The sequence below is a fragment of the Schistocerca cancellata genome, chromosome 6, assembly GCF_023864275.1.
Source record: "Schistocerca cancellata isolate TAMUIC-IGC-003103 chromosome 6, iqSchCanc2.1, whole genome shotgun sequence".
In the NCBI taxonomy this organism is placed as follows: domain Eukaryota; kingdom Metazoa; phylum Arthropoda; class Insecta; order Orthoptera; family Acrididae; genus Schistocerca; species Schistocerca cancellata.
This window is the reverse complement of record NC_064631.1, coordinates 51,297,907-51,325,333: the sequence shown is the minus strand read 5'-3', so window position 1 is coordinate 51,325,333 and position 27,427 is coordinate 51,297,907. Positions and strand designations below refer to the sequence as shown.

General features: G+C 45.7%; 1 protein-coding gene across 4 annotated transcripts in view; it reads left to right on the top strand.

Moving 5' to 3' along the window:
- The window catches only part of LOC126191140 (inactive dipeptidyl peptidase 10), a 1,759,372-nt gene that overhangs the window by 1,308,141 nt on the left and 423,804 nt on the right, over nucleotides 1–27,427 (top strand). For all 4 annotated transcript variants that reach the window (XM_049931893.1, XM_049931895.1, XM_049931894.1 and 1 more), the window contains exon 6: nucleotides 21,018–21,092. In XM_049931893.1, the coding sequence (XP_049787850.1) occupies nucleotides 21,018–21,092 (75 nt within the window). The remainder of the gene's footprint in view (nucleotides 1–21,017; nucleotides 21,093–27,427) is intronic.

Here is a 27,427-nt window from a genome sequence, read left to right as displayed (position 1 = left end):
GACATCACACACATCCATGCCCGAGGCAGGATTCGAACCTGCGACCGTAGCGGTCACGCGGTTCCAGAGTGAAGCGCCTAGAACCGCACGGCCATGCCAGCCGGCAGTGAAACAATTCTACAACCAGAATACTCCAAACGTATTACCGGTATTTGTTTGATTTAAGGTTAGAAATAATACAGCCCGCTTACATTTAGTGCAGTTTTTGCCATAATTTCTTTGTTTCTTTCACTAATATCGGATACAGGCACAGTGAGTCTTTACAGTATGTCTGTCTATCGTATTTCAAAGATTTTCTGTAAAATTTTCGTGCAGGCTTTTATGTTTAACCCATCGAGTTATGCCAGCGTGGTCAGTCCCTCCCGTTGAATGTTGCAATTTTGAGTATCAAGCTTCCTCCGCCAAACAATACCCAAACGGTGTGTCGCGACATTTTTCTGTGTGGCGCGGAACTATGGAGTGTGTGGCGAAATTTTGTTCTTGTTTAAATATTTCGAATTTATAGTACTACACATTTTACGTTTTAACGTGACCTATATTAGTTTTGAACCTATCCATAGACGTTACACCCATTCACCGCCTGCAACAGCTGGTGACCCGTCATTTCCGCTAACCGGTTTTCGAGCGACGGTAATAGTTTGGAACAATGGTCGCCTTACTATTCCTAATTACTGATGATCATTTTGGTCACTTGGACTGTTTCAGTGCGTGCAACGTCTAAGTATTTTCTTTCATTGTTAAAGACAGACTTTTCATTCGTAGCCGGCCGTGGTGGCCGAGCGGTTGTACGCGCTTCAGTCTGGAACCACGCGACCGCCACCGTCGCAGGAGGTTCGAATCCTGCCTCAGGCATGGATGTGTGTGATGTCCTTAGGTTAGTTAGGTTTAAGTAGTTCTAAGTTCTAGGGGACTGATGATCTCAGAAGTTAACTGTCAGTGCTCAGAGCCATTTGAACCATTTATCGTTCGTAAAAGAGTGATTGTTCTTTCCTCTCTGAATGAAACAAACAAGAGTAAGTTTATTGAGTAGTGTTGATCATATTGCTCATAAAATGGATTAAAAATTAAGGTGCTTAGCATTTGCTAGTATTCATATTACTGACATAAAATTTTATTAATCTTACTTATATGTGGGTCAAGGCCGCCAAATACTTCGTAAAAGAAAACATTGTCCGCTGTAGGCTGTACACTGATAAGGCAAATCCACTGCTCACCGCGACGTTAGATGCCGCCTGGTGGCGCTGGGGGCATGTGAGGTGGTAACGAAAGTATGTAAGCGGAGAAGACACGGACGAGATAGCACCCTTGCGAACATTATGAGCTGCAAATGTCGAAATACACTCCTGGAAATGGAAAAAAGAACACATTGACACCGGTGTGTCAGACCCACCATACTTGCTCCGGACACTGCGAGAGGGCTGTACAAGCAATGATCACACGCACGGCACAGCGGACACACCAGGAACCGCGGTGTTGGCCGTCGAATGGCGCTAGCTGCGCAGCATTTGTGCACCGCTGCCGTCAGTGTCAGCCAGTTTGCCGTGGCATACGGAGCTCCATCGCAGTCTTTAACACTGGTAGCATGCCGCGACAGCGTGGACGTGAACCGTATGTGCAGTTGACGGACTTTGAGCGAGGCCGTATAGTGCCGTATAGTGGTAACGAAAGTATGTAAGCGGAGAAGACACGGACGAGATAGCACCCTTGCGAACATTATGAGCTGCAAATGTCGAAATACACTCCTGGAAATGTAAAAAGAACACATTGACACCGGTGTGTCAGACCCACCATACTTGCTCCGGACACTGCGAGAGGGCTGTACAAGCAATGATCACACGCACGGCACAGCGGACACACCAGGAATTGCTCAACACGTGGGGCGTGAGGTCTCCACAGTACATCGATGTTGTCGCCAGTGGTCGGCGGAAGGTGCACGTGCCCGTCGACCTGGGACCGGACCGCAGCGACGCACGGATGCACGCCAAGACCGTAGGATCCTACGCAGTGCCGTAGGGGACCGCACTGCCACTTCCCAGCAAATTAGGGACACTGTTGCTCCTGGGGTATCGGCGAGGACCATTAGCAACCGTCTCCATGAAGCTGGGCTGCGGTCCCGCACACCGTTAGCCCGTCTTCCGCTCACGCCCCAACATCGTGCAGCCCGCCTCCAGTGGTGTCGCGACAGGCGTGAATGGAGGGACGAATGGAGACGTGTCGTCTTCAGCGATGAGAGTCGCTTCTGCCTTGGTGCCAATGATGGTCGTATGCGTGTTTGGCGCCGTGCAGGTGAGCGCCACAATCAGGACTGCATACGACCGAGGCACACAGGGCCAACACCCGGCATCATGGTGTGGGGAGCGATCTCCTACACTGGCCGTACACCGCTGGTGATCGTCGAGGGGACACTGAATAGTGCACGGTACATCCAAACCGTCATCGAACCCATCGTTCTACCATTCCTAGACCGGCAAGGGAACTTGCTGTTCCAACAGGACAATGCACGTCCGCATGTATCCCGTGCCACCCAACGTGCTCTTGAAGGTGTAAGTCAACTACCCTGGCCAGCAAGATCTCCGGATCTGTCCCCCATTGAGCATGTTTGGGACTGGATGAAGCGTCGTCTCACGCGGTCTGCACGTCCAGCACGAACGCTGGTCCAACTGAGGCGCCAGGTGGAAATGGCATGGCAAGCCGTTCCACAGGACTACATCCAGCATCTCTACGATCGTCTCCATGGGAGAATAGCAGCCTGCATTGCTGCGAAAGGTGGATATACACTGTACTAGTGCCGACATTGTGCATGCTCTGTTGCCTGTGTCTATGTGCCTGCCTGTGGTTCTGTCAGTGTGATCATGTGATGTATCTGACCCCAGGAATGTGTCAATAAAGTTTCCCCTTCCTGGGACAATGAATTCACGGTGTTCTTATTTCAATTTCCAGGAGTGTACATTGAGATAAGCGACTTCGACTAGGGCAGACTTCTCTTTTAGGCAGAGCCTGTGAAGGAGTATCTCGAAAACGACGAAGCTGGTCAAATATTCAGATGCTACTGTCGTGAGCATCTACGGAAAGAGGTATAATGACAGTGATACTATCACTAGGCACCAAATGGTTGGACGAGCACGACTCTTCACAAAATGTTGGGTTCAGAGTCGTGTTTGCTCTGTAAAGTAGGACAGATGGTGATCTGTAGCCTTTCTGCCGAAAGAGCACAATGCTGGCGCGCGCACGAATGTTTCGGAGCACACCTTTCATTGTACATTGTTGAACATGGAGCTTCGCAGCAGACCACCCCTAAGTGTCCGCATGTTGACCCAACGCCATCGTCAGTTAACGACTGCAGTGGCCGCAGGATCATCGGGAATCGACCGTCATCAGTGGAAACGTGTCGGCTATTCGGGTCAATCACATTTTTCCTACACTAGGTCGCTGATGGTCTCCACAGACGCCGTCATCGAAGTGAACGGCGTCTCGAAACGTGCAGCGCGCCATGGACACAGGCTGGTGGGCTGGTGGGAGCAGTAATATCTTTGGGAGACATTCCTCTGCGCTTGCATGAGACCTGTGGTGGTAATCGAAGACATGCTGACGACTGCGAGCCGCCTACGTCTCTTCATGCTTGATATCTTCCCCGCTGGCCATGTCATCTTTCGGCAGTATAATTGTCCGTGTCTTTGAACCAGTACCTGCTACAGTGGTTTTAGGAGTCTTATAAAGAACTCACGTTGATGCCTCGGCGACCAAATTCGTCTGATGCAAATTCTATGGCAACCAACTGGATCGCTATCGGGCGCCATCACCGTGTACACAAATCAGCGCCCTATTATTTACATCACCTGTGAGTAGATATCTAATGCCACATACCTCCACAAACCTCCCATGAAGCTATCGCATTCCTGAGATGCAGACTCAGTGATATATTTCGTACCAAAGACGGAAAAAAAAACCTATTAAGCATGTGATCATGTTTTGGCTTATCAGTGTATATTTCGGTTATTTATTTGCTGTGATATTGGCCAGTTTCACTACAGTGACATTATCAGGTACATTATACTTTAACAGTATGCAGCACGTCGCACGAGATGTGGATTAAATATTTTTTTCTTAGTTTCGGGACGTTTCCATACAGCCATATAAATAGTGGAATGTCAGTTACTACGATACGACAACACAAAACCCAGTCCCCGAGCGGAAATCTCCGACCCGGCTGGGTATCGAATCCGCGCCCCTTCCGTTAGCAGTCCACTGCATTGACCACGCAGCTACAGAGGCGGACATGCGTACTGTTGAAACTTCATGGCAGATTAAAACTCTGTGCCAGACCGAGACTTGAACTCGGGACCTTCGCCTTTCGCGGGAAAGTGCTCTAGGTAGGAGACGAGGTAGTGGCAGAAGTAAGGCTGTGAGGTCGGGGCGTGAGTCGTGCTTGGGTAGCTCAGATGGTAGAGCACTTGCCCGCGAAAGGCAAAGGTCCCGAGTTCGAGTCTCGGTCCGGCACACAGTTTTAATCTGCGAGGAATTTTCATATCAGCACACACTCCGCTGCAGAGTGAAAATCTCGTTATGAGTACTGTTAATGTACGTGTGCTAGATAATTACATGGTGGTCGAAACTGGTCAGTAGCACCGCAGAAAATGACATATATATACAGCCTACAACAGACAATGTTATCTCTTACGAAATCTTTTTTGGACGTTATGTTCTCATATTTATGAAAGGAAAATAATATATTTCAAAACGTATGAATTATTATTGCTTGCTGGGGTCACACAGCTGAACAATACTACTGGCACCGAACGGAATTAAACCGCCTCTGCTCGACTCCTGCCTACTTACGCAGCTGACCCCCGAATTGCCATCCATTTTTCTGATAAAATATTTACTTTATCTGGATTTTGGGAAGAGTGTATCGTTCGGTGCTTCCCTGTCCAGTCGTGCAAAGAATTAATAAACCATGTTTCCGTGTAGTTACATACATGGGGAACTAATATACTGTCTAATGGCGCTGTGACCACTGCATGTATGTACAAGAAGACCAAATCAATTGCCAGTTTTAGGCGTGGGAAAACGATCTGGATTATACGCAGTGCTTTCGAGTTTTTCAATATCTCAATCACAGTCATGTCAGACACTCCCGGAGAGCTAAATACGCTGATGTGCAAAACTGACTTCCGCATGACGTGCCGCTGAGAAGTAACACATTTCGAAGAAATTTGGACCATATGGTACACGGAAAGAAATGCTGCAGTATAGTACAGTATAGTACAGTACAGTATAAAAGGTAAGTGAGGGAAATACGCACTGAGACGAACAGAAACGACACTTTTAAGCAAACGCAGTAATTACGCTGAAGTCACCGCGATCAGTGATGGGAACCTGGATGTCACAAGAGGTGGGACATGGTTCTTAATAGGGTGTGTATCCAATATGGACGGCAATGCGTGCTCTGGAAAGTGCTCCCGTGCTGGTAAGGAGTTCCTGGGGTGGGGCCTTCCATTCCTCCACCAGTCCGGTTGACAACTGCTGGACGTTCGTTGGTCCGTGTAGACATGCGACAACACGTGTTCAGAAAGCAGTCTACACGTGCTCGATGGGATGTAAGTCGGGCGAACGGCCAGGCAAGTCCCACTCAGCGAATATCCTCTGTTTCCAAGAGCTGCTCCATCTGCGGCCGGCCGCGGTGGTCTAGCGGTTCTAGGCGCCCAGTCCGGAACCGCGCGACTACTTCGGTTGCAGGTTCGAATCCTGCCTCGGGCATGGATGTGTGTGATGTCGTTAGGTTAGTTAAGTTTAAGTAGTTCTAAGTTCTAGGGGACTAATGACCACAGATGTTAAGTCCCATAGTGCTCAGAGCCTTTTTTTTTTTTTTGCTCCATCTGCGCTGTTCGATGGTTGCGCATTGTCATCCACAAACATGAAGTGAGGACAGATTGCATCCCTGAGAAGACGCGCTTTGGGGAGGAGTGCAGTGTCGTTGACCGGTGAGTGTACCATTCTCAAACATTTGGACAGTCTGCCTATGCAACAGTATGCTTCCAAGCGCCATAACAAGTGGACCACCAAAACGATCGTGTTGGAAAATTCATATGGTGAGAGGTCGGAACAGATGATGAACCTAAGAATATTGGAGTGGCACTGCAGGACGTCCACATCCACCAACGACCATCCACCAGTTGTGTTACTCACTACCACAAGAAATTCTTATCAAACGTGTGGTCAGCCTGGAAACACGTTGCAGAGCGTGCTGTGCTGTCCGTGGCGATCACACTCCCTATTAGGAACCACGGCCGACCACCCGTAATGTCCAGAGGACCACAATGAGTCGCGCTGACTTCACTGTAACATTTTTCTTTTAACAAAACTGTCATTTCTGTTCCTCTCATTGCGTGTTTCTTTCAGCTACCTGCTGCACTATACTTCAGCAGTTCTTTGTATGTACCGTTTGATCCAAGTTTAACCGAACTGTGTTACTTGTCAGTGACACATCATGCGAAACTTACTTTCGTCCTTAAATCCTGTACACAAGTTTAGTAACTGTATTGAGTGCTGCAGATGAATCCACGCACTCAGAGAGCTGGGGATAAATGTACCGCGAGGAGAGCAAGGATACTTACTCTTGTTAAGTGCATTTCCTGAAGAAATGCAGAATGGCATATGATCCAGAAGGAGAATTTCACTCAGTTAAAGGACTTTTTAAGACAGGGCTTGGAGCTACGCCTTATCCACATTAAACATTTCACGAAGGAAATGTTTCCTCGACGGCGACTCCCAAGATTCACATAAAGGCTAAGAAGCTAAGACGAAGCAAACAAGAACACGAGGGTCGGATACTGTCTGCGTGTATCGTCAAGAAAAACGGCAAGGTGCCAAATGCCAAGACTGAAGACAGACAACGTACCCGTGCGCTATTACGGATAAACTGAAGGAAATGCACGGTTGTTTCCTATGCTTAAGAAGTGGACTTCACAAAAAAAAGTGTTTCAAACGAGATAGGTGTCATCTGTTACAAATATATGTACGAACACTGAATGTCTGTCTGCGATAGTCTGCATCTACATCTACATCTATATCTATATCTATAGTTCGCACACTAGTGTGAAGCGCATGGCAGAAGGTACTTCCCATTTCACGACTCGTTAGGCTTCTTCCCATTTCGTTCAACATATTTAGCGCGGGAAGAATAGTTGCTCGAACACCTCTGTGTGCGCAGTAATTAGTCTAATCTAAGTCTCTGCTAACCCCACTGAGTGATATGTAGAGGTTGCAATATATTCGTAAATTCCTCACTCGAAGATGGTACTTGCTACTTTATAAATAGGCTTCTGCGAATAGTTTGCGTCTATCTTCAAGCCTCTGCCAGTTGTTCAGCAGCTTCACAACGCTCTGCCAGGATTCGAACAAATCAGTGAGCATTCGTGCTGCCCTTCTTTGTATACGCTCAAAATCCTCTGTTAGATTAGTGTTCTGCAAGCAGTTTCCTTTCTAGAGTCATTGCATTTCCTAAATTTCCTATCAGTGAACCGAAGTCTGCCACCTGCTTTACCAACGAACGATCCTATGTGATCTTTCCATTTCATATCCTTACAAATTGCTACGCTCAAGTACTGACTTGATTCATTGATGCTCGAGTCGTTTTGTAAAGTGCACAGTCTTACGTTTCTGACCATTTAAAGCAACTTGCTAATCTTTGCTTCACTTTCAAAGTTTAGTACGATCTGCCTGAATATTTAGGTACCTTTATCCAGAGAGCGCTTAGTTACAGATAAGTGCATCATAAAATTCTGTGGTTACTGTTATTATTGTAGGTCTTTAACGTACCACAGGAACAGCAAAGCCCGCATCTCGTGGTCGTGCGGTAGCGTTCTCGCTTCCCACGCCCGGGTTCCCGGGTTCGATTCCCGGCGGGGTCAGGGATTTTCTCTGCCTCGTGATGGCTGGGTGTTGTGTGATGTCCTTAGGTTAGTTAGGTTTAAGTAGTTCTAAGTTCTAGGGGACTGATGACCATAGATGTTAAGTCCCATAGTGCTCAGAGCCATTTTGAACAGCAAAGGGCCCAAGACACTACTTTGTCATACATCTGAAATTACTCCTACATATGTCGTTGACTCTTTAACCAAAAAAAAAAAAAAACGCTGCGCGCTCCCCTCTTAGAATACTGTCCCAAATTTCGATTGATACCCCGTGCGACAGCACTTTAGTTAACAACCGTAGGTCTAGCACTGAGTCAAGTGCCAGTCAATAACACCAACATGAAGAATAAAAATCTGACTATGACGCCTAGTTCCACATACATGCAAAGTGCCTGTGAGCTGGATCGGTATTCTGGTACTTGCCATTCCAGATGTCCTGACGAAGTCAAGCTTCGTTCAGAAGTCACGACTTAGGCTTTTGCAACTAAATACACAGCCCCATAAAAAAAAAGTGGACGACCCACGAGGGGAGGAGAAAACGAATTCAAACTTTATGCGTTGAGAGGGTATGTTATGTTATTTCAGTGATTACAAAATGGAGTGAAATTAACAAAAAACATGACGGTATGAGCCAGCTCACCGCTATGACGTTGCGGCCCCCTCTTGCTTCTTTGCATGGATTGATTTGGTTGTGAAATGTGTCACAAAGCCGTTTCATTCTCTCGTTTTGCAAGCTGGCCCACAGGAGTTGTAACTGGTCCTTGATTTCTTGTGCAATGGGAAAAGGACGGAGTTGATGTCCAAGCTAGTCACGCACATGATCCACAGAGGACAGCTCTTCCTGGGCCGGAGGTCGCCAGCACTCTCCGAGACGATCATTCTCTGGGGTAGTACTGAACCACGATTCATCACTGAACACAGTAGGACGCCATTCATCAGCAATCACTGTTACCTTGTCACGACACCACCCAAAACGCAGATGTTCGTGCTGAGGTGTTAACTTTACCCTTTGTATGGGACAGTAACTCGCTGGTCCGGCTGTTGTAACTCAGCCATCAATGGTAGGTTATGACAATGAATTTTGCTGAGAGTCCTTTACTTGTTCCCAGATGGCAGGTGCAGATGTGAAGAGGTTATGTTGTACTTGGTGCGCAATACGACGATCACCCTTCGCTGTGGTAGACATGGTCGACCCGAATCTTGCGACGAGTTTTCGTGCCCTCACGTTTCTATACCTCGGGGAAGATCAGTTTGGATTCCGTAGAAATGTTGCAACACGTGAGGCAATACTGACCTTACGACTTATCTTAGAAGAAAGATTAAGAAAAGGCAAACCTACGTTTCTAGCATTTGTAGACTTAGAGAAAGCTTTTGACAATGTTAACTGGAATACTCTCTTTCAAATTCTGAAGGTGGCAGGAGTAAAATACAGGGAGCGAAAGACTATTTACAGTTTGTACAGAAACCAGATGGCAGTTATAAGAGTCGAGGGGCATGAAAGGGAAGCAGTGGTTGGGAAAGGAGTAAGACAGGGTTGTAGCCCGCCCCGATGTTATTCAATCTGTATATTGAGCAAGCAGTAAAGGAAACAAAAGAAAAATTCGGAGTAGGTATTAAAATTCATGGAGAAGAAATAAAAACTTTGAGGTTCGCCGATGACATTGTAATTCTGTCAGAGACAGCAAAGGACTTGGAAGAGCAGTTGAACGGAATGGACAGTGTCTTGAAAGGAGGATATAAGATGAACATCAACAATCGAAGTAGAGAGGATATAAAATGTAGACTGGCAATGGCAAGGAAAGCGTTTCTCAAGAAGAGGAATTTGTTAACATCGAGTATAGATTTAAGTGTCAGGAAGTCGTTTCTGAAAGTATTTGTATGGAGTGTAGCCATGTATGGAAGTGAAACATGGACGATAACTAGTTTGGACAAGAAGAGAATAGAAGCTTTCGAAATGTGGTGCTACAGAAGAATGCTGAAGATAAGGTGGGTAGATCACGTAACTAATGAGGTGGTATTGAATAGGATTGGGGAGAAGAGAAGTTTGTGGCACAACTTGACTAGAAGAAGGGATCGGTTGGTAGGACATGTTTTGAGGCATCAAGGGATCACAAATTTAGCATTGGAGGGCAGTGTGGAGGGTAAAAATCGTAGAGGGAGACCAAGAGATGAATACACTAAGCAGATTCAGAAGGATGTAGGTTGCATTAGATACTGGGCGATGAAGAAGCTTGCACAGGATAGAGTAGCATGGAGAGCTGCATCAAACCAGTCTCAGGACTGATGACCACAACAACAACAACAACAACACGTTTCTATACTGCCCAGCATCGGGCCACCCCTATATCCGAAAGGCGCACAAAACTGGACGTTGGGTGATTCGCTCATCCGGTCAATTGGAGACCCAAAATGAGGCCCCCTTCTGACTCTCTCAAGTTCTGATAAGGCTGCCTCATATGAGTACACACCATCTCCGTGTCCTTCACAGTAACCGGTCATCATCTGAACCTGTTCACAACCATTATATGCCCTAGACCTGGTAACAATACAAAACACGTAGAAGCGTAATACATTCTGGTAGGTAGGCTGCGAGTCACAGAGAAACATTTTATCATTTACATGTCCGCCGATGTTATGTACGTGTACGAACTTTCATAGATTTCCCACCATGTGTCCGGAAGCTTCACTTCTTCCGTCAGGCGTTGAATTATAGATGCTGTAATATTCGAGATAACAACCTACGAATAATTTATCCCCTTCTATCTCTTGAGAACATAAACAAGCAGGGTGCATTCATCAGGTGAATCTCCATAGGAATCCAGAAAAGTGATTCGTCCCTGGTAGTGTGGAAAGGCCACGTACAGCTCGGTGTATAAAACAACTGGGACGATGCCTTTCAGAGACGCTCCGTATGCAAACACAGGGCGTCGCCCTGAGGCGCCGCAGACAAACAGCGCACGTTGTGGGTGGAGGGCGTGGCCAGCAGCTGCCACAGAATCCTGCAAACTGTGTGTGGCACCTGCCCGGCGCCTCTCTGCCATCCACCCACACCAGCTCCACGTACTTCACATAACTGCAGCGTTCACTCCAACATTGCGAAAATTGTCAAAACCAAGGACTCGTCCGACCATTTTACTGTCTCGCAGAGCGGTTGACACTTCCTTTTTAAGTTCTCTAATCAGCCACACACATCCCTTGCTGTACTATAATTTTTGTCTATTTTGCACTTTGTCACGCTCTTTTAGTAGATAGTTGGTGGATTGACATTTAACTTGTCATTCATGTGATTGTGTGTCGGTGTCGTGACGGTGTTCTTCGTTATGCCAGCCACGATTTGTTTATTCGTTTATTTTCCATACAAAGTGTGTCAGGAATTGCATTTTCTGATCAAAACTACTGGGTTGGTGCGTAAGTGCGTAGAGCTTTTTAATAAATTAATCCAGATTGTAGTCACCAATAATATATTCTCCTTAATTATTCGAATTCGATAGTAGGAAAAGGGAGAGAAGGAAACATAGTAGGTGAATATGAATTGGGGCTACGAAATGAAAGAGGAAGGCACCTGGTAGAATTTTGCACAGAGCATAACTTAATCATAGCTAACACTTGGTTCAAGAATCATAAAAGAAGTTTGCATACATGGAAGAAGCCTGGAGATACTAGAAGATATTAGATGGATTATATAATGGTAAGACAGAGATTTAGCAACCAGGTTTTAAATTGTAAGACATTTCCAAGGGCATATGTGGACTCAGACCACAATCTATTGGTTATGAACTGTAGATTAAAACTGAACAAACTCTAAAAATGTGGGAATTTCAGGAGATGGGACATGGATAAACTGAAAGAACCAGAGACTGTACAGAGTTTCAGAGAGAGCATAAGGGAACAATTGACAGGAATGGGGGAAAGAAATACAGTAGAAGACGAATGGGTAGCTTTGAGGGATGAAATAGATAAGGCAGCAGAGGATCAAGTAGGTAAAAAGACGAGGGCTAGTCGATATCCTTGGGTAACAGAAGAAATATTGCATTTAATTGATGAAAGGAGAAAATATAAAAATGCAGTAAATGAAGCAGGAAAAAAGAAACACAAACGTCTCAAAAATGAAATCGACAGGAAGTGCAAAATGGCTAAGCAGGAATGGCTAGAAGACAAATGTAAGGCTCATCTCACTTGGGGTAAGATAGATACTGCCTATAGGAAAATTAAAGGGACCTTTGGAGAAAAGACAACCGCTTGTATGAATATCAAGAGCTCAGATGGAAACCCAGATCTAAGCAAAGAAGGGAAAGCAGAAAGGTGGAAGGAGTATATAAAGAGTCTATACAATGCCGATGTACTTGAGGACAATACTCTGGAAATTGAAGAGGATGTAGATGAAGATGAAATGGGAGAAGAGTCTGACAGAGCACTGAAAGACCTGCATCAAAACAAGGCCCAAGGAGTAGACAACATTCCATTAGAACTACTGACAGCCTTCGGAGAGCCAGTCCTGACAAAACTCTACCATCTGGTGAGCAAAATGAATGGGACAGGCGAAATACCCTCAGACTTCCAGAATAATATTATAATTCAAATCCAAAGAAAGCAGGTGTTGACAGATGTGAAAATTACCGAACTATCAGTTTAATAAGTCACGGCTGCAAAATGCTAACGCGGATTCTTTACAGACGAATGGAAAAACTAGTAGAAGCCGACCTCGGGGAAGATCAGTTTGGATTCCGTAGAAATGTTGGGACACGTGAGGCAATATTGACCCTACGACTTATCTTAGAAGCTAGATTAAGGAAAGGCAAACCTACGTTTCTAGCATTTGTAGACTTAGAGAAAGCTTTTGACAATGTTGACTGGAATACGCTCTTTCAAATTCTGAAGGTGGCAGGGGTAAAAAGGCTATTTACAATTTGTACAGAAAGCAGATGGTAGTTGGAAGAGTCGAGGTACATGAAAGGGAAGCAGTGGTTGAGAAGGGTGTGAGACAGGGTTGTAGCCTCTCTCCGATGTTATTCAATCTGTATATTGAGCAAGCAGTAAAGGAAACAAAAGAAAAGTTCGGAGTAGGTATTAAAATCCATGGAGAAGAAATAAAAACTTTCAGGTTCGCCGATGACATTGTAATTCTGTCGAGACAGCAAAGGACTTGGAAGAGTAGTTGAACGGAATGGACAGCGTCTTGAAAAGGGGGTATAAGATGAACAACAACGAAAACAAAACGAGGATAATGGAATGTAGTCGAATTAAGTCGGATATGCTGAGGGAATTTGATTAGGAAATGAGACACTTAAAGTAGTAAAGGAGTTTTGCTATTAAGGGAGCAGAATAACTGATGATGGTCGAAGTAGAGAGGATATAAAATGTAGACTGGCAATAGCAAGGAAAGCGTTTCTGAAGAAGAGAAATTTGTTAACATCGAGTATAGATTTAAGTGTCAGGAAGTCATTTCTGAAAGTATTTGTATGGAGTGTAGCCATGTATGGAAGTGAAACATGGACGATAAATAGTTTGGACAAGAAGAGGATAGAAGATTTCGGAATGTGGTGCTACAGAAGAATGCTGAAGATTAGATGGCTAGATCACATAATCAATGAGGAGGTATTGAATAGAATTGGGGAGAAGAGGAGTTTGTGGCACAACTTGACCAGAAGAAGGGATCGGTAGGTAGGACACGTTCTGAGGCATCAACGGATCACCAATTTTGTACTGGAGGGCAGCGTGGAGGGTAAAAGTCGTAGAGGGAGACCAAGAGATGAATACACTAAGCAGATCCGGAAGGATGTAGGTTGCAGTAAGTACTGGGAGATGAAGAAGCTTGCACAGGATAGAGTAGCATGGAGAGCTGCATCAAACTAGTCTCAGCACTGAAGTCCACAGCAACAACAACAAATTATATACTACAGCACGCCAAAGCTGGGGTAACTTTTCGATTTGAGGTGGAAAACTCGCCGAACCATGTTGGGAGCGCATTTTCATCCGGAAACGAAATTCCCTACAGGTTGTTCGACAGACAGCCGAAAAGGTGAAAATATGAGGATGCAAGGTCAGGTGAATAAGGTGGGTGAAGAATGACTTCCAACCCAACTCCGGTATAGTGTTTCTGTCAGTCTAGCAGAATGTGGGTGGGCGTTATAGTAGAGTAGCTTCACTTCACGCTGCCTTCTTGGTCGTTGTTCTTGGACTGCGTCTGCGAGACGTCTGACATGTTGAGAATAAATGCGGAAGTTGTGGTTACACCCCGGGGAAGCAATTCGTAGTACTCCAAACCGTCCCTGTTCCATCATATGCGTAACATTATCTTTTATGGATGCACGCAGGTCTTTCTACGGGGATTTGCGGCTTTGTTTGAGCTCAGGCGTTCCTCTGTTTTACTTATGTTAGCATAAAGCTACAACTTCGTCACCAGTAACGATACAGGATAGAAATGGTCGGTGCTGTTGACGAGCCAATTGATGACGAGCAAGCAGAGATGCGCATATGGCCACCTGCTGATGGTTTTGGCTTAGAGCATGCTATGCCCATCCACCCTATTTTTGAATCTTCCCAACTGCGTGCAGATGTCGCACGATGGTGGAACGATCACAGTTCATCGTATTTGCGGGTTATCAAGTAGCTACACTCACGTGGATCTTTGTGGATTGATGTGTATAAACGATCTTCATCAACCCTTAAAGGTCTTCCTCAACGTGCAGAGTCACTAATTCCAGTCCCCCTTAACACAAGAAAACCATATTCTTGACGTGCTCTGTCCAATGGCATTATTCACATAAAAGGCGCAAATGTTTTTGGCAGCCTCGGATACTATCTTCCCTCTACTGAACTCAAACAGAAGAATATGTCGGAAATGTTCCGATTTCTCCATTTGGCACGCCATTTTCTAGCATGCAGAGCTGCACTCACTATCTATTAATGAGAAAATAACAATATGTATACTCAAATATCAACAGTGAACTACAAGTAAAAAATGCCAATTCACAAATAAACCCATAGCAACTAGAATGCCAATAAGCGAAACAAAAACGCTACGAACTTATGCGTCAATCTAAAATTAATGAAAATTAGTGACGGGTGTGTCACCCATCACTTTTATGACGGCCTGAACTCTACTGGCGACAATTTCAATGACGTATCTGCTTATTGCTGAAGGAAAGCAGCGCTTTATTCCTCAAGAGCTGAAACCAAAGAAGGTAGTGATGTCGGGTGCTGGTGCCTGGGGCGAAATCGATGTTCTAACTCACCCAAAACGTGTTCCATTCATTTCAGGTCGGGACTGAGGGCAGGCCAGTCCATTTCAGAATTGTTATTATCCACAAACCATTGCCCCACAGACTATGGTTTGTAACTTAATGCATTGTCTTGCTGATGCAAACAATCGTCATCGACAAACTGTTCCTACTCTATGCACTATGTGATGCTGTAAATTTGTTGATACCGTTTCGCATTTAGCGTTTCCTTAAGCACAGTGTGGTGACCAAACCCCCTCCTACGAAAAACACCTCCATACCGTAAAATCACCTCCTGCGTACTTCAATGTTGGCATTACATATGACGGATATCATAAAAAATTGTACAGTTTAACTCTCTTTGAATCTGTTTTGTTCTATATCTGTACTCCGCATGTCACCTTACGATGTGAGAGGGGAGTATTCATTGTGTACTACTGTCCCTTACTTGCTTTCCTGTTTCAGTTGCGAATAGTTCGCAGGAAGGGCAGTTGTTCGTTAGCCTCTGTGTGAGATCAGATGTCTCTAATTTTATCTTCATGGCCTTTTCTCACGATATACGTAGGAGAAAGCAGTGTAATGGCTGACCCTTCCAGGAAAGTACGCTATTGGAACTTCAACAGCAAACCACACAGCGACGCAGGACACCTTTCAGCGTCTCCCACTGGTGTTGGCTGAGTATCTCCGTGACGCATTCGTGCTTATTAAATGAGGCTGTAAGGAAACTCGCTCCTCTTCTTTGGATCTTCTACATTTCCTCTGTCAATTGCATATGGCGCGAAACTCTGCAATATTCAAGTATTGGATGACTGAAGGTTTTGTAAGCTGTTTCCTTTGTTGACGGACTACATCTCCTAAGAATTCTTCCAATGAATCTCATTCTGGTACCTGCCTTACCTAGGTTTAACCTTATGTGGTCGACCCTTTTCAAATCTCTCCGTACGGCTACTCCCAGATATTTTACTGGCGTAAGTGCTTCCAGTAAGCCTGTAATGCTTCCTGTAATCGCACAATAATGAATATTTCTGCATATCTGTGCACAAAACATTACATTTGCTTACGTTGAGCGTCAGTTGGTGATCCCTGCACTGCACCAAGCATCGATCCTGTACAGGTCTTCCTGCATTTCGATACAGTTTTCCAGCTGGATACAACAGCATCATCCGAGAAAAGCATCACGAAACTTCCAGCGTTATCCACTACATTATTTTATATAATGTGAAACGTAATGGTCCAAAAAGACTAATTTGAATTGCGTCCGAAGAAACTATTACGTCTGAAGACTTTTCTCTCTTTGAAACAACCTGCAGCGCTCTTTTTGCAAGAAACTCTTCAATTCAGTCACACAGCTGTCCTGATTTTCCATACGCTCGTATTATGAGGTGGTACACCGAAACTGTATCGAACGTCACAGGGAATCAAGGAACACGGTATCAACGTGGGCGCCGGTACCTACCGCTTTCTGGGCTTCGTGGACGAACAGAGGGAGCTGGGTTACACACGATCGCTGTTTTCGGAATCACGTTGATACATACGGACACGATTCTCAATCTCCAGAAATGTCATAATATGCGAACACAAGACGTGTTCCAAGATATACAGCAGAACGTCGCTGTCTCAAAAGATATTTCTGAACTGCTGCTAAAGAACTAAACAAACATATCTTTATCATCGAACTCTAAGTTATTCTGAACTTCGTGATTTAAGTGCAGGATACAGACCAGATGTGCTTCAATCAGAGTCTCTAAATGATGTAGGACTGAGTCAAAGACGACTTGGCCGTTATACTGGAGAACCTCCTTAAATTCAGGCCCTATCCGAGTTGACAAAAGTCGTAATTCGTTGCTGGACCAACAGATTGAAGCCCGAGCCTATTCTGGAGATATTCAATAGGTGATTTGTTTATTTTATTTATTTATCTGAGGAGCTGAAATGAGCCACACACATCACGTTGTCTTGGATGATAATAATAAAATTGCGAGGCGTATTCGGAAAGTAAGGTCCGATTAGGCGAGAAATTGAAAAAACTGAAAATCAGATGGAACTCTGCACCGATATGTTGGGCAGTGTCTTTAGTGTGCCTGTCGATCGCTTCACATCGCTCTTTTCAGTGTCTTCCACCAAGTGTGTGGATCTGGTGAGAGATTTCGCCTGAAGCTATGCAGCCTACATAACACAAATGTCATGCGTTTCTTTCTCCAAGACATTTTGCAGGGGCAATGAAGACGCTCCTGCACCGTTTTCGATGAAAAATGTTTGGTCACCAACAATACAGCCATTAACTGGCTCCCTCTGTTGTTATTCTCTGCTTACATGAACCGCTGGCTACGAAGAAAACATTTTGGCACACTGAACGAAAGGCAGAGCAGTGTAGAGAATTGGCGGAAAGCACAGGTGGCTGCTTTCAGTGACGAGGGTACTGGAAAGTTTGTACAACGCCACGACACATGTCTAAGTCGGAGCAGCGACTATTTAGAGAGGTAGCTGGAAAGTGTGGCTAACTGTACCGAATAAAAAATTTTTGATTTCCACTGTGGTTTCCATTTCGCAGCCGATCTGACCTTCCTTTCCGAGCAGCCCTCGTATATATTAATTGTTTGTTCCTGGTGCTTAATAATTCGATACGTGATATCTCCAGCAAGCATGATGATCAGGGAAGAAACAGTAACCGTAGCTCTACGAATAGGACTTGCACGTTCCTCGTTACGTATGACCAGGCATTGTAAACTTGAAATATGTCATGTGGAGTTGCCTGAAGGAAGTGCAATGGAATTGGTTTTGCACCTTCCCTGCTGTATTGGCTCCAGTTGAAATTTACCTCAACACATAGTAATCGAGATCAGATGCTGTATATACTGGCGCACCAAACCACTGTAGTTTATCCACTATACACGCTACTCTGGTGCGTCTGCCGTCGCGCGCCTGCAGACGCGCCTTTGGAAAGTTTTGCAGTCAGTTAAATTACAAGAGTGTCATTGGTCAGGTGCACGGCTTCTGCCGAGATTTTTGTCGCCACAGACGGCACATTGGAATGGCATCTCAAGACATGACTGTTGGACAGGTTATTTTAACATTCGTCCAAACACAGGACGATACGCCATCGACGATAATCGAGTGTCGTTGCTATCTACGACGTTTCTGGTTTGTGAATGATGGAAACTGACGCAACGGCATAGCATTAACTAGTCTAGCTCGCTTCATACGACGGGGAGGTGTCGACGCAGACAGGACCACACAACCCTTACAGTACTCCAGCGTCGAGACAACACTGTGAACGAACCTGTACGGACCGTTATCGACTCATCACTGTGTTCGGTCCTTTCCTACAACAAACGGTATTGCGTCTTTTGGAATCAGTGAAAGATACTGCAACTTATTTCGCGTTTAAGTTTCGTATGAAGTCTCTCCCTTATCTGAACATCGCGTAAGTACCGGAAAACAGGGTTTCCGTATACTCCACCTCTCCGGAATCTGCCTCTGAACGATATGCTTCTGGCCTATTCATTTGACAAAGTAAAACTGAAAGAGTGGCAAAATGATACGAAATTAAGGAGGACGACATCGTCAATTTGGCAACGAAGGAAAACGTCGGGGACAGAGCAAGGAACGAATATACACTCCTGGAAATTGAAATAAGAACACCGTGAATTCATTGTCCCAGGAAGGGGAAACTTTATTGACACATTCCTGGGGTCAGATACATCACATGATCACACTGACAGAACCACAGGCACATAGACACAGGCAACAGAGCATGCACAATGTCGGCACTAGTACAGTGTATATCCACCTTTCGCAGCAATGCAGGCTGCTATTCTCCCATGGAGACGATCGTAGAGATGCTGGATGTAGTCCTGTGGAACGGCTTGCCATGCCATTTCCACCTGGCGCCTCAGTTGGACCAGCGTTCGTGCTGGACGTGCAGACCGCGTGAGACGACGCTTCATCCAGTCCCAAACATGCTCAATGGGGGACAGATCCGGAGATCTTGCTGGCCAGGGTAGTTGACGTACACCTTCTAGAGCACGTTGGGTGGCACGGGATACATGCGGACGTGCATTGTCCTGTTAGAACAGCAAGTTCCCTTGCCGGTCTAGGAATGGTAGAACGATGGGTTCGATGACGGTTTGGATGTACCGTGCACTATTCAGTGTCCCCTCGACGATCACCAGTGGTGTACGGCCAGTGTAGGAGATCGCTCCCCACACCATGATGCCGGGTGTTGGCCCTGTGTGCCTCGGTCGTATGCAGTCCTGATTGTGGCGCTCACCTGCACGGCGCCAAACACGCATACGACCATCATTGGCACCAAGGCAGAAGCGACTCTCATCGCTGAAGACGACACGTCTCCATTCGTCCCTCCATTCACGCCTGTCGCGACACCACTGGAGGCGGGCTGCACGATGTTGGGGCGTGAGCGGAAGACGGCCTAACGGTGTGCGGGACCGTAGCCCAGCTTCATTGAGACGGTTGCGAATGGTCCTCGCCGATACCCCAGGAGCAACAGTGTCCCTAATTTTCTGGGAAGTGGCGGTGCGGTCCCCTACGGCACTGCGTAGGATCCTACGGTCTTGGCGTGCATCCGTGCGTCGCTGCGGTCCGGTCCCAGGTCGACGGGCACGTGCACCTTCCGCCGACCACTGGCGACGACATCGATGTACTGTGGATACCTCACGCCCCACGTGTTGAGCAATTCGGCGGTACGTCCACCCGGCCTCCCGCATGCCCACTATACGCCCTCGCTCAAAGTCCGTCAACTGCACATACGGTTCACGTCCACGCTGTCGCGGCATGCTACCAGTGTTAAAGACTGCGATGGAGCTCCGTATGCCACGGCAAACTGACTGACACTGACGGCGGCGGTGCACAAATGCTGCGCAGCTAGCGCCATTCGACGGCCAACACCGCGGTTCCTGGTGTGTCCGCTGTGCCGTGCGTGTGATCATTGCTTGTACATCCCTCTCTCAGTGTCTGGAGCAAGTATGGTGGGTCTGACACACCGGTGTCAATATGTTCTTTTTTCCATTTCCAGGAGTGTAGTAAGCAGGATCAATGGAGTATAGTTATGTAGAGATGAAGAGGTTTGCACAGGACAGACTAGCGTGGAAAGCTGCACCAAACCAATCTTCGGGCTAAACACCACCACAACTACTACTAAGCCACAATTTTTGGCTGTTGCAATTTTCAAAATTTTCAGCGTAATAGTTACTAATGTCTTTGAACAGAGTGGAGCAAATAGAAGTGGCCCAGAGAACAGAATTACAGGATAGCTGCTGGTAAACCTTTCGGGATGTGAGGTCATGGTTCAAGAAACTCTTCTGTTCCCGACGTTTCGTCCAAGACTGCACTGGACATCCTCAGAGGCGCTCCTCCACTGAGTCTTGGCCACGAGTCGGCAAGAATTAGTAGCGGAGGAGAGACTGTGACGTTTCGTCCAGGACTGTGCTGGACACCCTCAGAGGCGCCCCTCAGCAGCGGAGGAGCGCTTCTGAGGATGTCCAGCGCAGTCCTGGGCGAAACGTCAGGAACAGAAGAGTTTCTTGGACCACGTTCTCACATCCCGAAAGATTTACCAGCAGCTATGTCATCCGGTCGTGAAAGCCTTCATTCTATGATCAGAGTTACAGGGTACAAAGAAACACAGCTGAAGGAACGCAATACAGTACTAACCTGATTAAAGCCTATGTTGAAAGTGACTACCCTGCGTCTTTTGGCACTTTTGGGCCCTGGTGAGCAAGTTGCTGAAGGTGGGATGTGGTTATATGCATACATTCACGTACAATCGTATCCATTTGTCCGAGCCACTTTTATTTGCCCCTCCCTGTACTTGGTTAACTTGTAAAGAAATATTTTGTATTTACCATCGCCTCTGTGAATTGATTTTCAGAGGCAGTTGGATGTGAAGGGCTACGAGTGTTCCACCGATCTCCGTTTCGTACTCTTCAGGCACAACGTCAAGTGGGTAAGTGACAGTACTACAGTTCTTCTCATTAGTGTATGTCAGCTATGAGTATAATTAAGGCAATGGGATGCAAAGATTTTATAATCAATGCTCCGGAGTGTAGCGTAATTTTCTCGGTAGTTTTATGGTAATGCCGACGATTCGTGAGCACTAACATTCTTCCAATGGTTTGTGGTGTGAGGATTTTCGTACAAAAGGTTTGGATTTTACTCGGGTTCTTAGTCAGTATGAAGTTCTGATGGCATGGGTGGTGTAATATTTTGCATTTTTTCCCATTTTCCTGTCTGAAAAAAAAAACTGAGTGAGTGTCCGTCTACATGTGAACGGAAAGTTGACGTTACGAAAATGGGAAGTTGTCATATTAGGTATAACATTTTGCTGTATGATGCACTATATTTTAACTGTACACTGTGGAATGAGGGAGGTGTTTGTAATTAATTTATGTAAATATTGTTAATAGTAACTTTTCTGTGTTCTCTAAATAACTCTAGGATGTGTAATATGTATTGTTTAAAAGGTGTACGCTTTAACGAACATTTCAGATATCGGAATTTAAGTTGCCTTTTTAGTCTCCTCCAGGAATTTATTGTACAGTCTTATTTCCTTCTAGAACATTGTGTAAGTTATTCCAGGATTATGCTAGTATAAAAATTACTAATGTTCTTCTTAATTTGCGTATCAGTGTTATATAAGTTCTCACAAGGCACAACTAGAGTCCCCAACTGTTATTTACCTTATATGGCGCTCCCTTGTATGTAATGCATCTGGATCCCGCTAATCCTCTGACTGACCTTTCGACAGATGTATTCTCTCTTCGTGTCTATTCAGAGCAAACCCGCTGTCTGTTCGCCTCAACCGTTTCACAAACCGCAGCGTGGAATGCGCTTCATCGCGAAACACAATGGCTCAGCGGAAGTAGATCCTGCCCTCCGGCCAATGTCGGCGTGCGTTTGAAGCGGATTCCCACACCAGTTGGGTGGCATGCACCGCCGGCCCTCGGTTTCCACAGCGTATGGAAAAATCGACTCTAACATGTCGCCTTTGTGTTTGTTTCGACAGTTTTGTGTTTACCTCACAATCAGACGCAATAATGTAGCATTTGTTGTTTCGTTTTATGTTTAAAAAAAACTGTTCAGGTTCTCGTATTCGAATAATGCAGCAGAAGTTTCCGTGATACACAGTAATTAATCACTGAATTTACGTAATACTTGTACAGAGGTAAATGAAAATAGAAAAAATGTAATTCATTTCTGGGGTGTATAAACTCTCCGTGCGAACAAGCCTCCTAAGGACCTACGGCACCATCCAACCGCCGTGTCATCCTCAGCCCATAGGCATCACTGGACGTACAGGGTGTTTCAAAAATGACCGGTATATTTGAAACGGCAATAAAAACTAAACGAGCAGCGATAGAAATACACCGTTTGTTGCAATATGCTTGGGACAACAGTACATTTTCAGGCAGACAAACTTTCGAAATTACAGTAGTTACAATTTTCAACAACAGATGGCGCTGCGGTCTGGGAAACTCTATAGTACGATATTTCCCACATATCCACCATGCGTAACAATAATATGGCGTAGTCTCTGAATGAAATTACCCGAAACCTTTGACAACGTGTCTGGCGGAATGGCTTCACATGCAGATGAGATGTACTGCTTCAGCTGTTCAATTGTTTCTGGATTCTGGCGATACACCTGGTCTTTCAAGTGTCCCCACAGAAAGAAGTCACAGGGGTTCATGTCTGGCGAATAGGGAGGCCAATCCACGCCGCCTCCTGTATGTTTCGGATAGCCCAAAGTAATCACACGATCATCGAAATATTCATTCAGGAAATTAAAGACGTCGACCGTGCGATGTGGCCGGGCACCATCTTGCATAAACCACGAGGTGTTCGCAGTGTCGTCTAAGGCAGTTTGTACCGCCACAAATTCACGAAGAATGTCCAGATAGCGTGATGCAGTAATCGTTTCGGATCTGAAAAATGGGCCAATGATTCCTTTGGAAGAAATGGCGGCCCAGACCAGTACTTTTTGAGGATGCAGGGACGATGGGACTGCAACATGGGGCTTTTCGGTTCCCCATATGCGCCAGTTCTGTTTATTGACGAAGCCGTCCAGGTAAAAATAAGCTTCGTCAGTAAACCAAATGGTGCCCACATGCATATCGCCGTCATCAATCCTGTACACTATATCGTTAGCGAATGTCTCTCGTGCAGCAATGGTAGCGGCGCTGAGGGGTTGCCGCGTTTGAATTTTGTATGGATAGAGGTGTAAACTCTGGCGCATGAGACGATACATGGACGTTGGCGTCATTTGGACCGCAGCTGCAACACGGCGAACGGACACCCGAGGCCGCTGTCGGATCACCTGCTGCACTAGCTGCGCGTTGCCCTCTGCGGTTGCCGTACGCGGTCGCCCTACCTTTCCAGCACGTTCATCCGTCACGTTCCCAGTCCGTTGAAATTTTTCAAACAGATCCTTTATTGTACCGCTTTTCGGTCCTTTGGTTACATTAAACCTCCGTTGAAAACTTTGTCTTGTTGCAACAACACTGTGTTCTAGGCGGTGGAATTCCAACACCGGAAAAATCCTCTGTTCTAAGGAATAAACCATGTTGTCCACAGCACGCTTGCACGTTGTGAACAGCACACGCTTACAGCAGAAAGACGACGTACAGAATGGCGCACCCACAGACTGCATTGTCTTCTATATCTTTACATCAGTTCTGTTTATTGACGAAGCCATCCAGGTAAAAATAAGCTTCGTCAGTAAACCAAATGCTGCCCACATGCATATCGCCGTCATCAATCCTGTGCACTATATCATTAGCGAATGTCTCTCGTGCAGCAATGGTAGCGGCGCTGAGGGGTTGCCGCGTTTGAATTTTGTATGGATAGAGGTTTAAACTCTGGCGCATGAGACGATACGTGGACGTTGGCGTCATTTGGACCACAGCTGCAACACGGCGAATGGAAACCCGAGGCCGCTGTCGAATCACCTGCTGCACTAGCTGCGCGTTGCCCTCTGCGGTTGCCGTACGCGGTCGCCCTACCTTTCCAGCACGTTCATCCGTCACGTTCCCAGTCCGTTGAAATTTTTCAAACAGATCCTTTATTGTATCGATTTTCGGTCCTTTGGTTACATTAAACCTCCGTTGAAAACTTTGTCTTGTTGCAACAACACTGTGTTCTAGGCGGTGGAATTCCAACACCAGAAAAATCCTCTGTTCTAAGGAATAAACCATGTTGTCCACAGCACAGTTGCACGTTGTGAACAGGACACGCTTACAGCAGAAAGACGACGTACAGAATGGCGCACCCACAGACTGCGTTGTCTTCTATATCTTTCGCATCACTTGCAGCGCCATCTGTTGTTGAAAATTGTAACTACTGTAATTTCGAAAGTTTGTCCGCCTGAAAATGTACTGTTGTCCCAAGCATATTGCAACAAACGGTGTATTTCTATCGCTGCTCGTTTAGTTTTTATTGCCGTTTCAAATATACCGGTCATTTTTGAAACACCCTGTAGGTATGGAGCGGCACGTGGTCAGCACACCTCCGTCCGAGCCGTTGGCATATTCATTGACCGGAGCCGCCACTTCTCAGTCAAGTAGCTCTCTCACAAGGGCTGAGTGCACCCCGCTTTCTAACAGTGGTCGGCACACCCGGACGGCCACCCATCCAAGTGCTGGATCAACCTCAACGGCGCTTAACTTCGGTGATCTGACGTCAACCCGTGTCACCACTGCGGCTAGGCCGTTGGCGAGATGTGTAAAGTGCATCCAAAAAGAAATGAGGCGAAGGCTGTAAAATCAGAACCGCTGGAAGGATGGTAATATCGTTGCCTATGGAGCTAGGTGTGGTCCTTAAGAGCGCCGATGTCCCGAACTCGCCACTAGGCGGACGATTGATATCGGCGCACGAGGCGCGTGATGACAGAGCGATCCCGTGCACGCTTCGACAGTCCACTGCACTCACAAGGGAACGTCCCCAAGTGTAAACGATTTTGGTTAAACTTGGTGAGTGTGTGGAGGGGATAAAACAATACAATACGTATTTTTTGTTTGTGCACGATTTCACTTTTAGCAGTAAGATGCGCCTCAAATGCTAATTTGCCATACTAGGTTTAGAACAAACATTTTCGAAATGATGACACATGAAACATGCTTTTCCTACAAAAGTTGATATGTAATTAACGTTCTTGAAAAGACATAATAAGCTTTTGTAATGATTCGAGTTTTTGCAAAATATCCCACCACCATTCCTTAATTTTGGAAAATAAAAACTTTTGTTACAACATAAATTAAGCAAGCTTCCAAACTGCATTCATCCATGTTTACTGTCGCTGGTATGTTAAATACCATTTTGGAAAATAACCTTACACAGTGTGCTCAGAATGGTTCAAATGGCTCTGAGCACTAGGGGACTTAACTTCTAAAGTCATCAGTCCCCTAGAACTTAGAACTACTTAAACCTAACTAACCTAAGGACATCACACACATCCATGCCCGAGGACACAGTGTGCTCTCGGAGTATTTGCAACACATATGAGTAAAGTATCTAAACATTCATTATTCCTTGTGGATCAATAGTCAGTGTGGCTGACAGCCATGCAGAGGACCTGGGTTCGATTCCCGGCAAGGTTGTAGATTTACTCCGCTCGGGGACTGGATGTTGTGTTGTCCTCATCACCACCGACGCGCAAGACTTTCACCAGGCGGCCGAACACCCGCTGTACACAGTGTGCTGTCAGAGTATTTTCAAGATACCCAATTAAAATGTCAGGCATTGGCTCATGGTTCAAATGGCTCTGAGCACTATGCGACTTAACTGCTGAGGTCATCAGTCGCCTAGAACTTAGAACTAATTAAACCTAACTAACCTAAGGACATCACACACATCCATGCCCGAGGCAGGATTCGAACCTGCGACCGTAGCGGTCACGCGGTTCCAAACTGAAGCGCTAGAAACGCAAGGCCACACCGGCCGAAAATGTCAGGCATTCATTACTATTGAATTATTTATTTTACTTACATCTGTTTTTGTGTTTTAAATTGTTATTTTTACATTTTACTTTCATATTTTTTGTTTATTAGTTTACTATTTCAGATATGTCAATTTCGTTAATTGAAAACAATTAATTATTCATTATTGTGATACAAAATCGTTACAGTAATTATAATGCGTGAACAAACGCTTAAAACACAGCGTTTTTTTACGCCATGCACAAAAAATGAAAGAAATGTTTCACATAACAAACACGACGGAGAATAGAATATCAAACAAAATTCAACAGGATTCAAAACTGTCTTTGGTGATCCTCTAAATATCCTGATTTGGATAATTTTTCATTGCTTTCGTAAGCCTTGGCGTAGAGAATTGATTATGTGCTAGTGACTGCTGCTTGGTTATATTGCTTCTCAAGTGGACGTTGACATCATAATTACTCAGCAGAACTGAATGAAAATCTTCTCATAAATTTCTGCAAAACCGAAAAGGTGGAGCCCCCCCACGCTCACACCGGCATGGTGGTCAACTCAAAAGGTCTACTGCCATCTCCGTATAAGGGTTACTTTTCACTAAACTGAGGTGTCGCAGGATGTGGGTACTGCGATGTTTGCGTACGTCTGGTTGAGATTAACCATTAATACGCGCTCATCTGGAGATACAGTGGGTCGAAGTCGAACGAATGGTAGCGGTTTGAAGGGCAGAGGAAAAAAGTGCCAAGGCAAGAGCCAAGGGCAAAAACCTCTGCGATAGTTAAGTCGGGTAGTAGGAGCAGTAGCGGATGTCTTGCTGCCTGCAAAAGGTCATGGAAGGGTAGGTGTCGGTGTTGACCTCTCGGTCAGTGTCAGCATACCTGTAACAGTTGGTTCATCATTGTTTTGTGTCCGATTGGTCATATATCAGATGCACAGTGTAGGGCGATGTTGGCCATTTGTTTGTGCTTCAGTGAGTGAGCTCGTCGGTTTCCCTGCTGTAGCCTGTTGGTCGGCTTTCATAGCAGTTGGTACATCAAGTCAACGTTGGTGATACGCAGGGGCTTGCCGACGTTTGTCGCTTGTTCGTGTATGTAAACTTGCCAGTGGTGGCTGTGCCCTAGCTAATAGTGTCTTTGGCCGCTTATGCTTCTACTTATGGTTGTGATCATAGTTTCCCAGAGTAAGGATGAAAGGATTGTTCGAGTGTCTCGAGTTCCTGTATAGTCGTGTGGCATTTTTTTTTCTGTCAACATCGAAAGCCTTATATGCCCCACGGCTGTACCTGTGCCCTCTAGTCCTTTGGGATCGCCAGATGAACAAATTTCTTGTCCTCGGTTGCGGCACCCAAAAC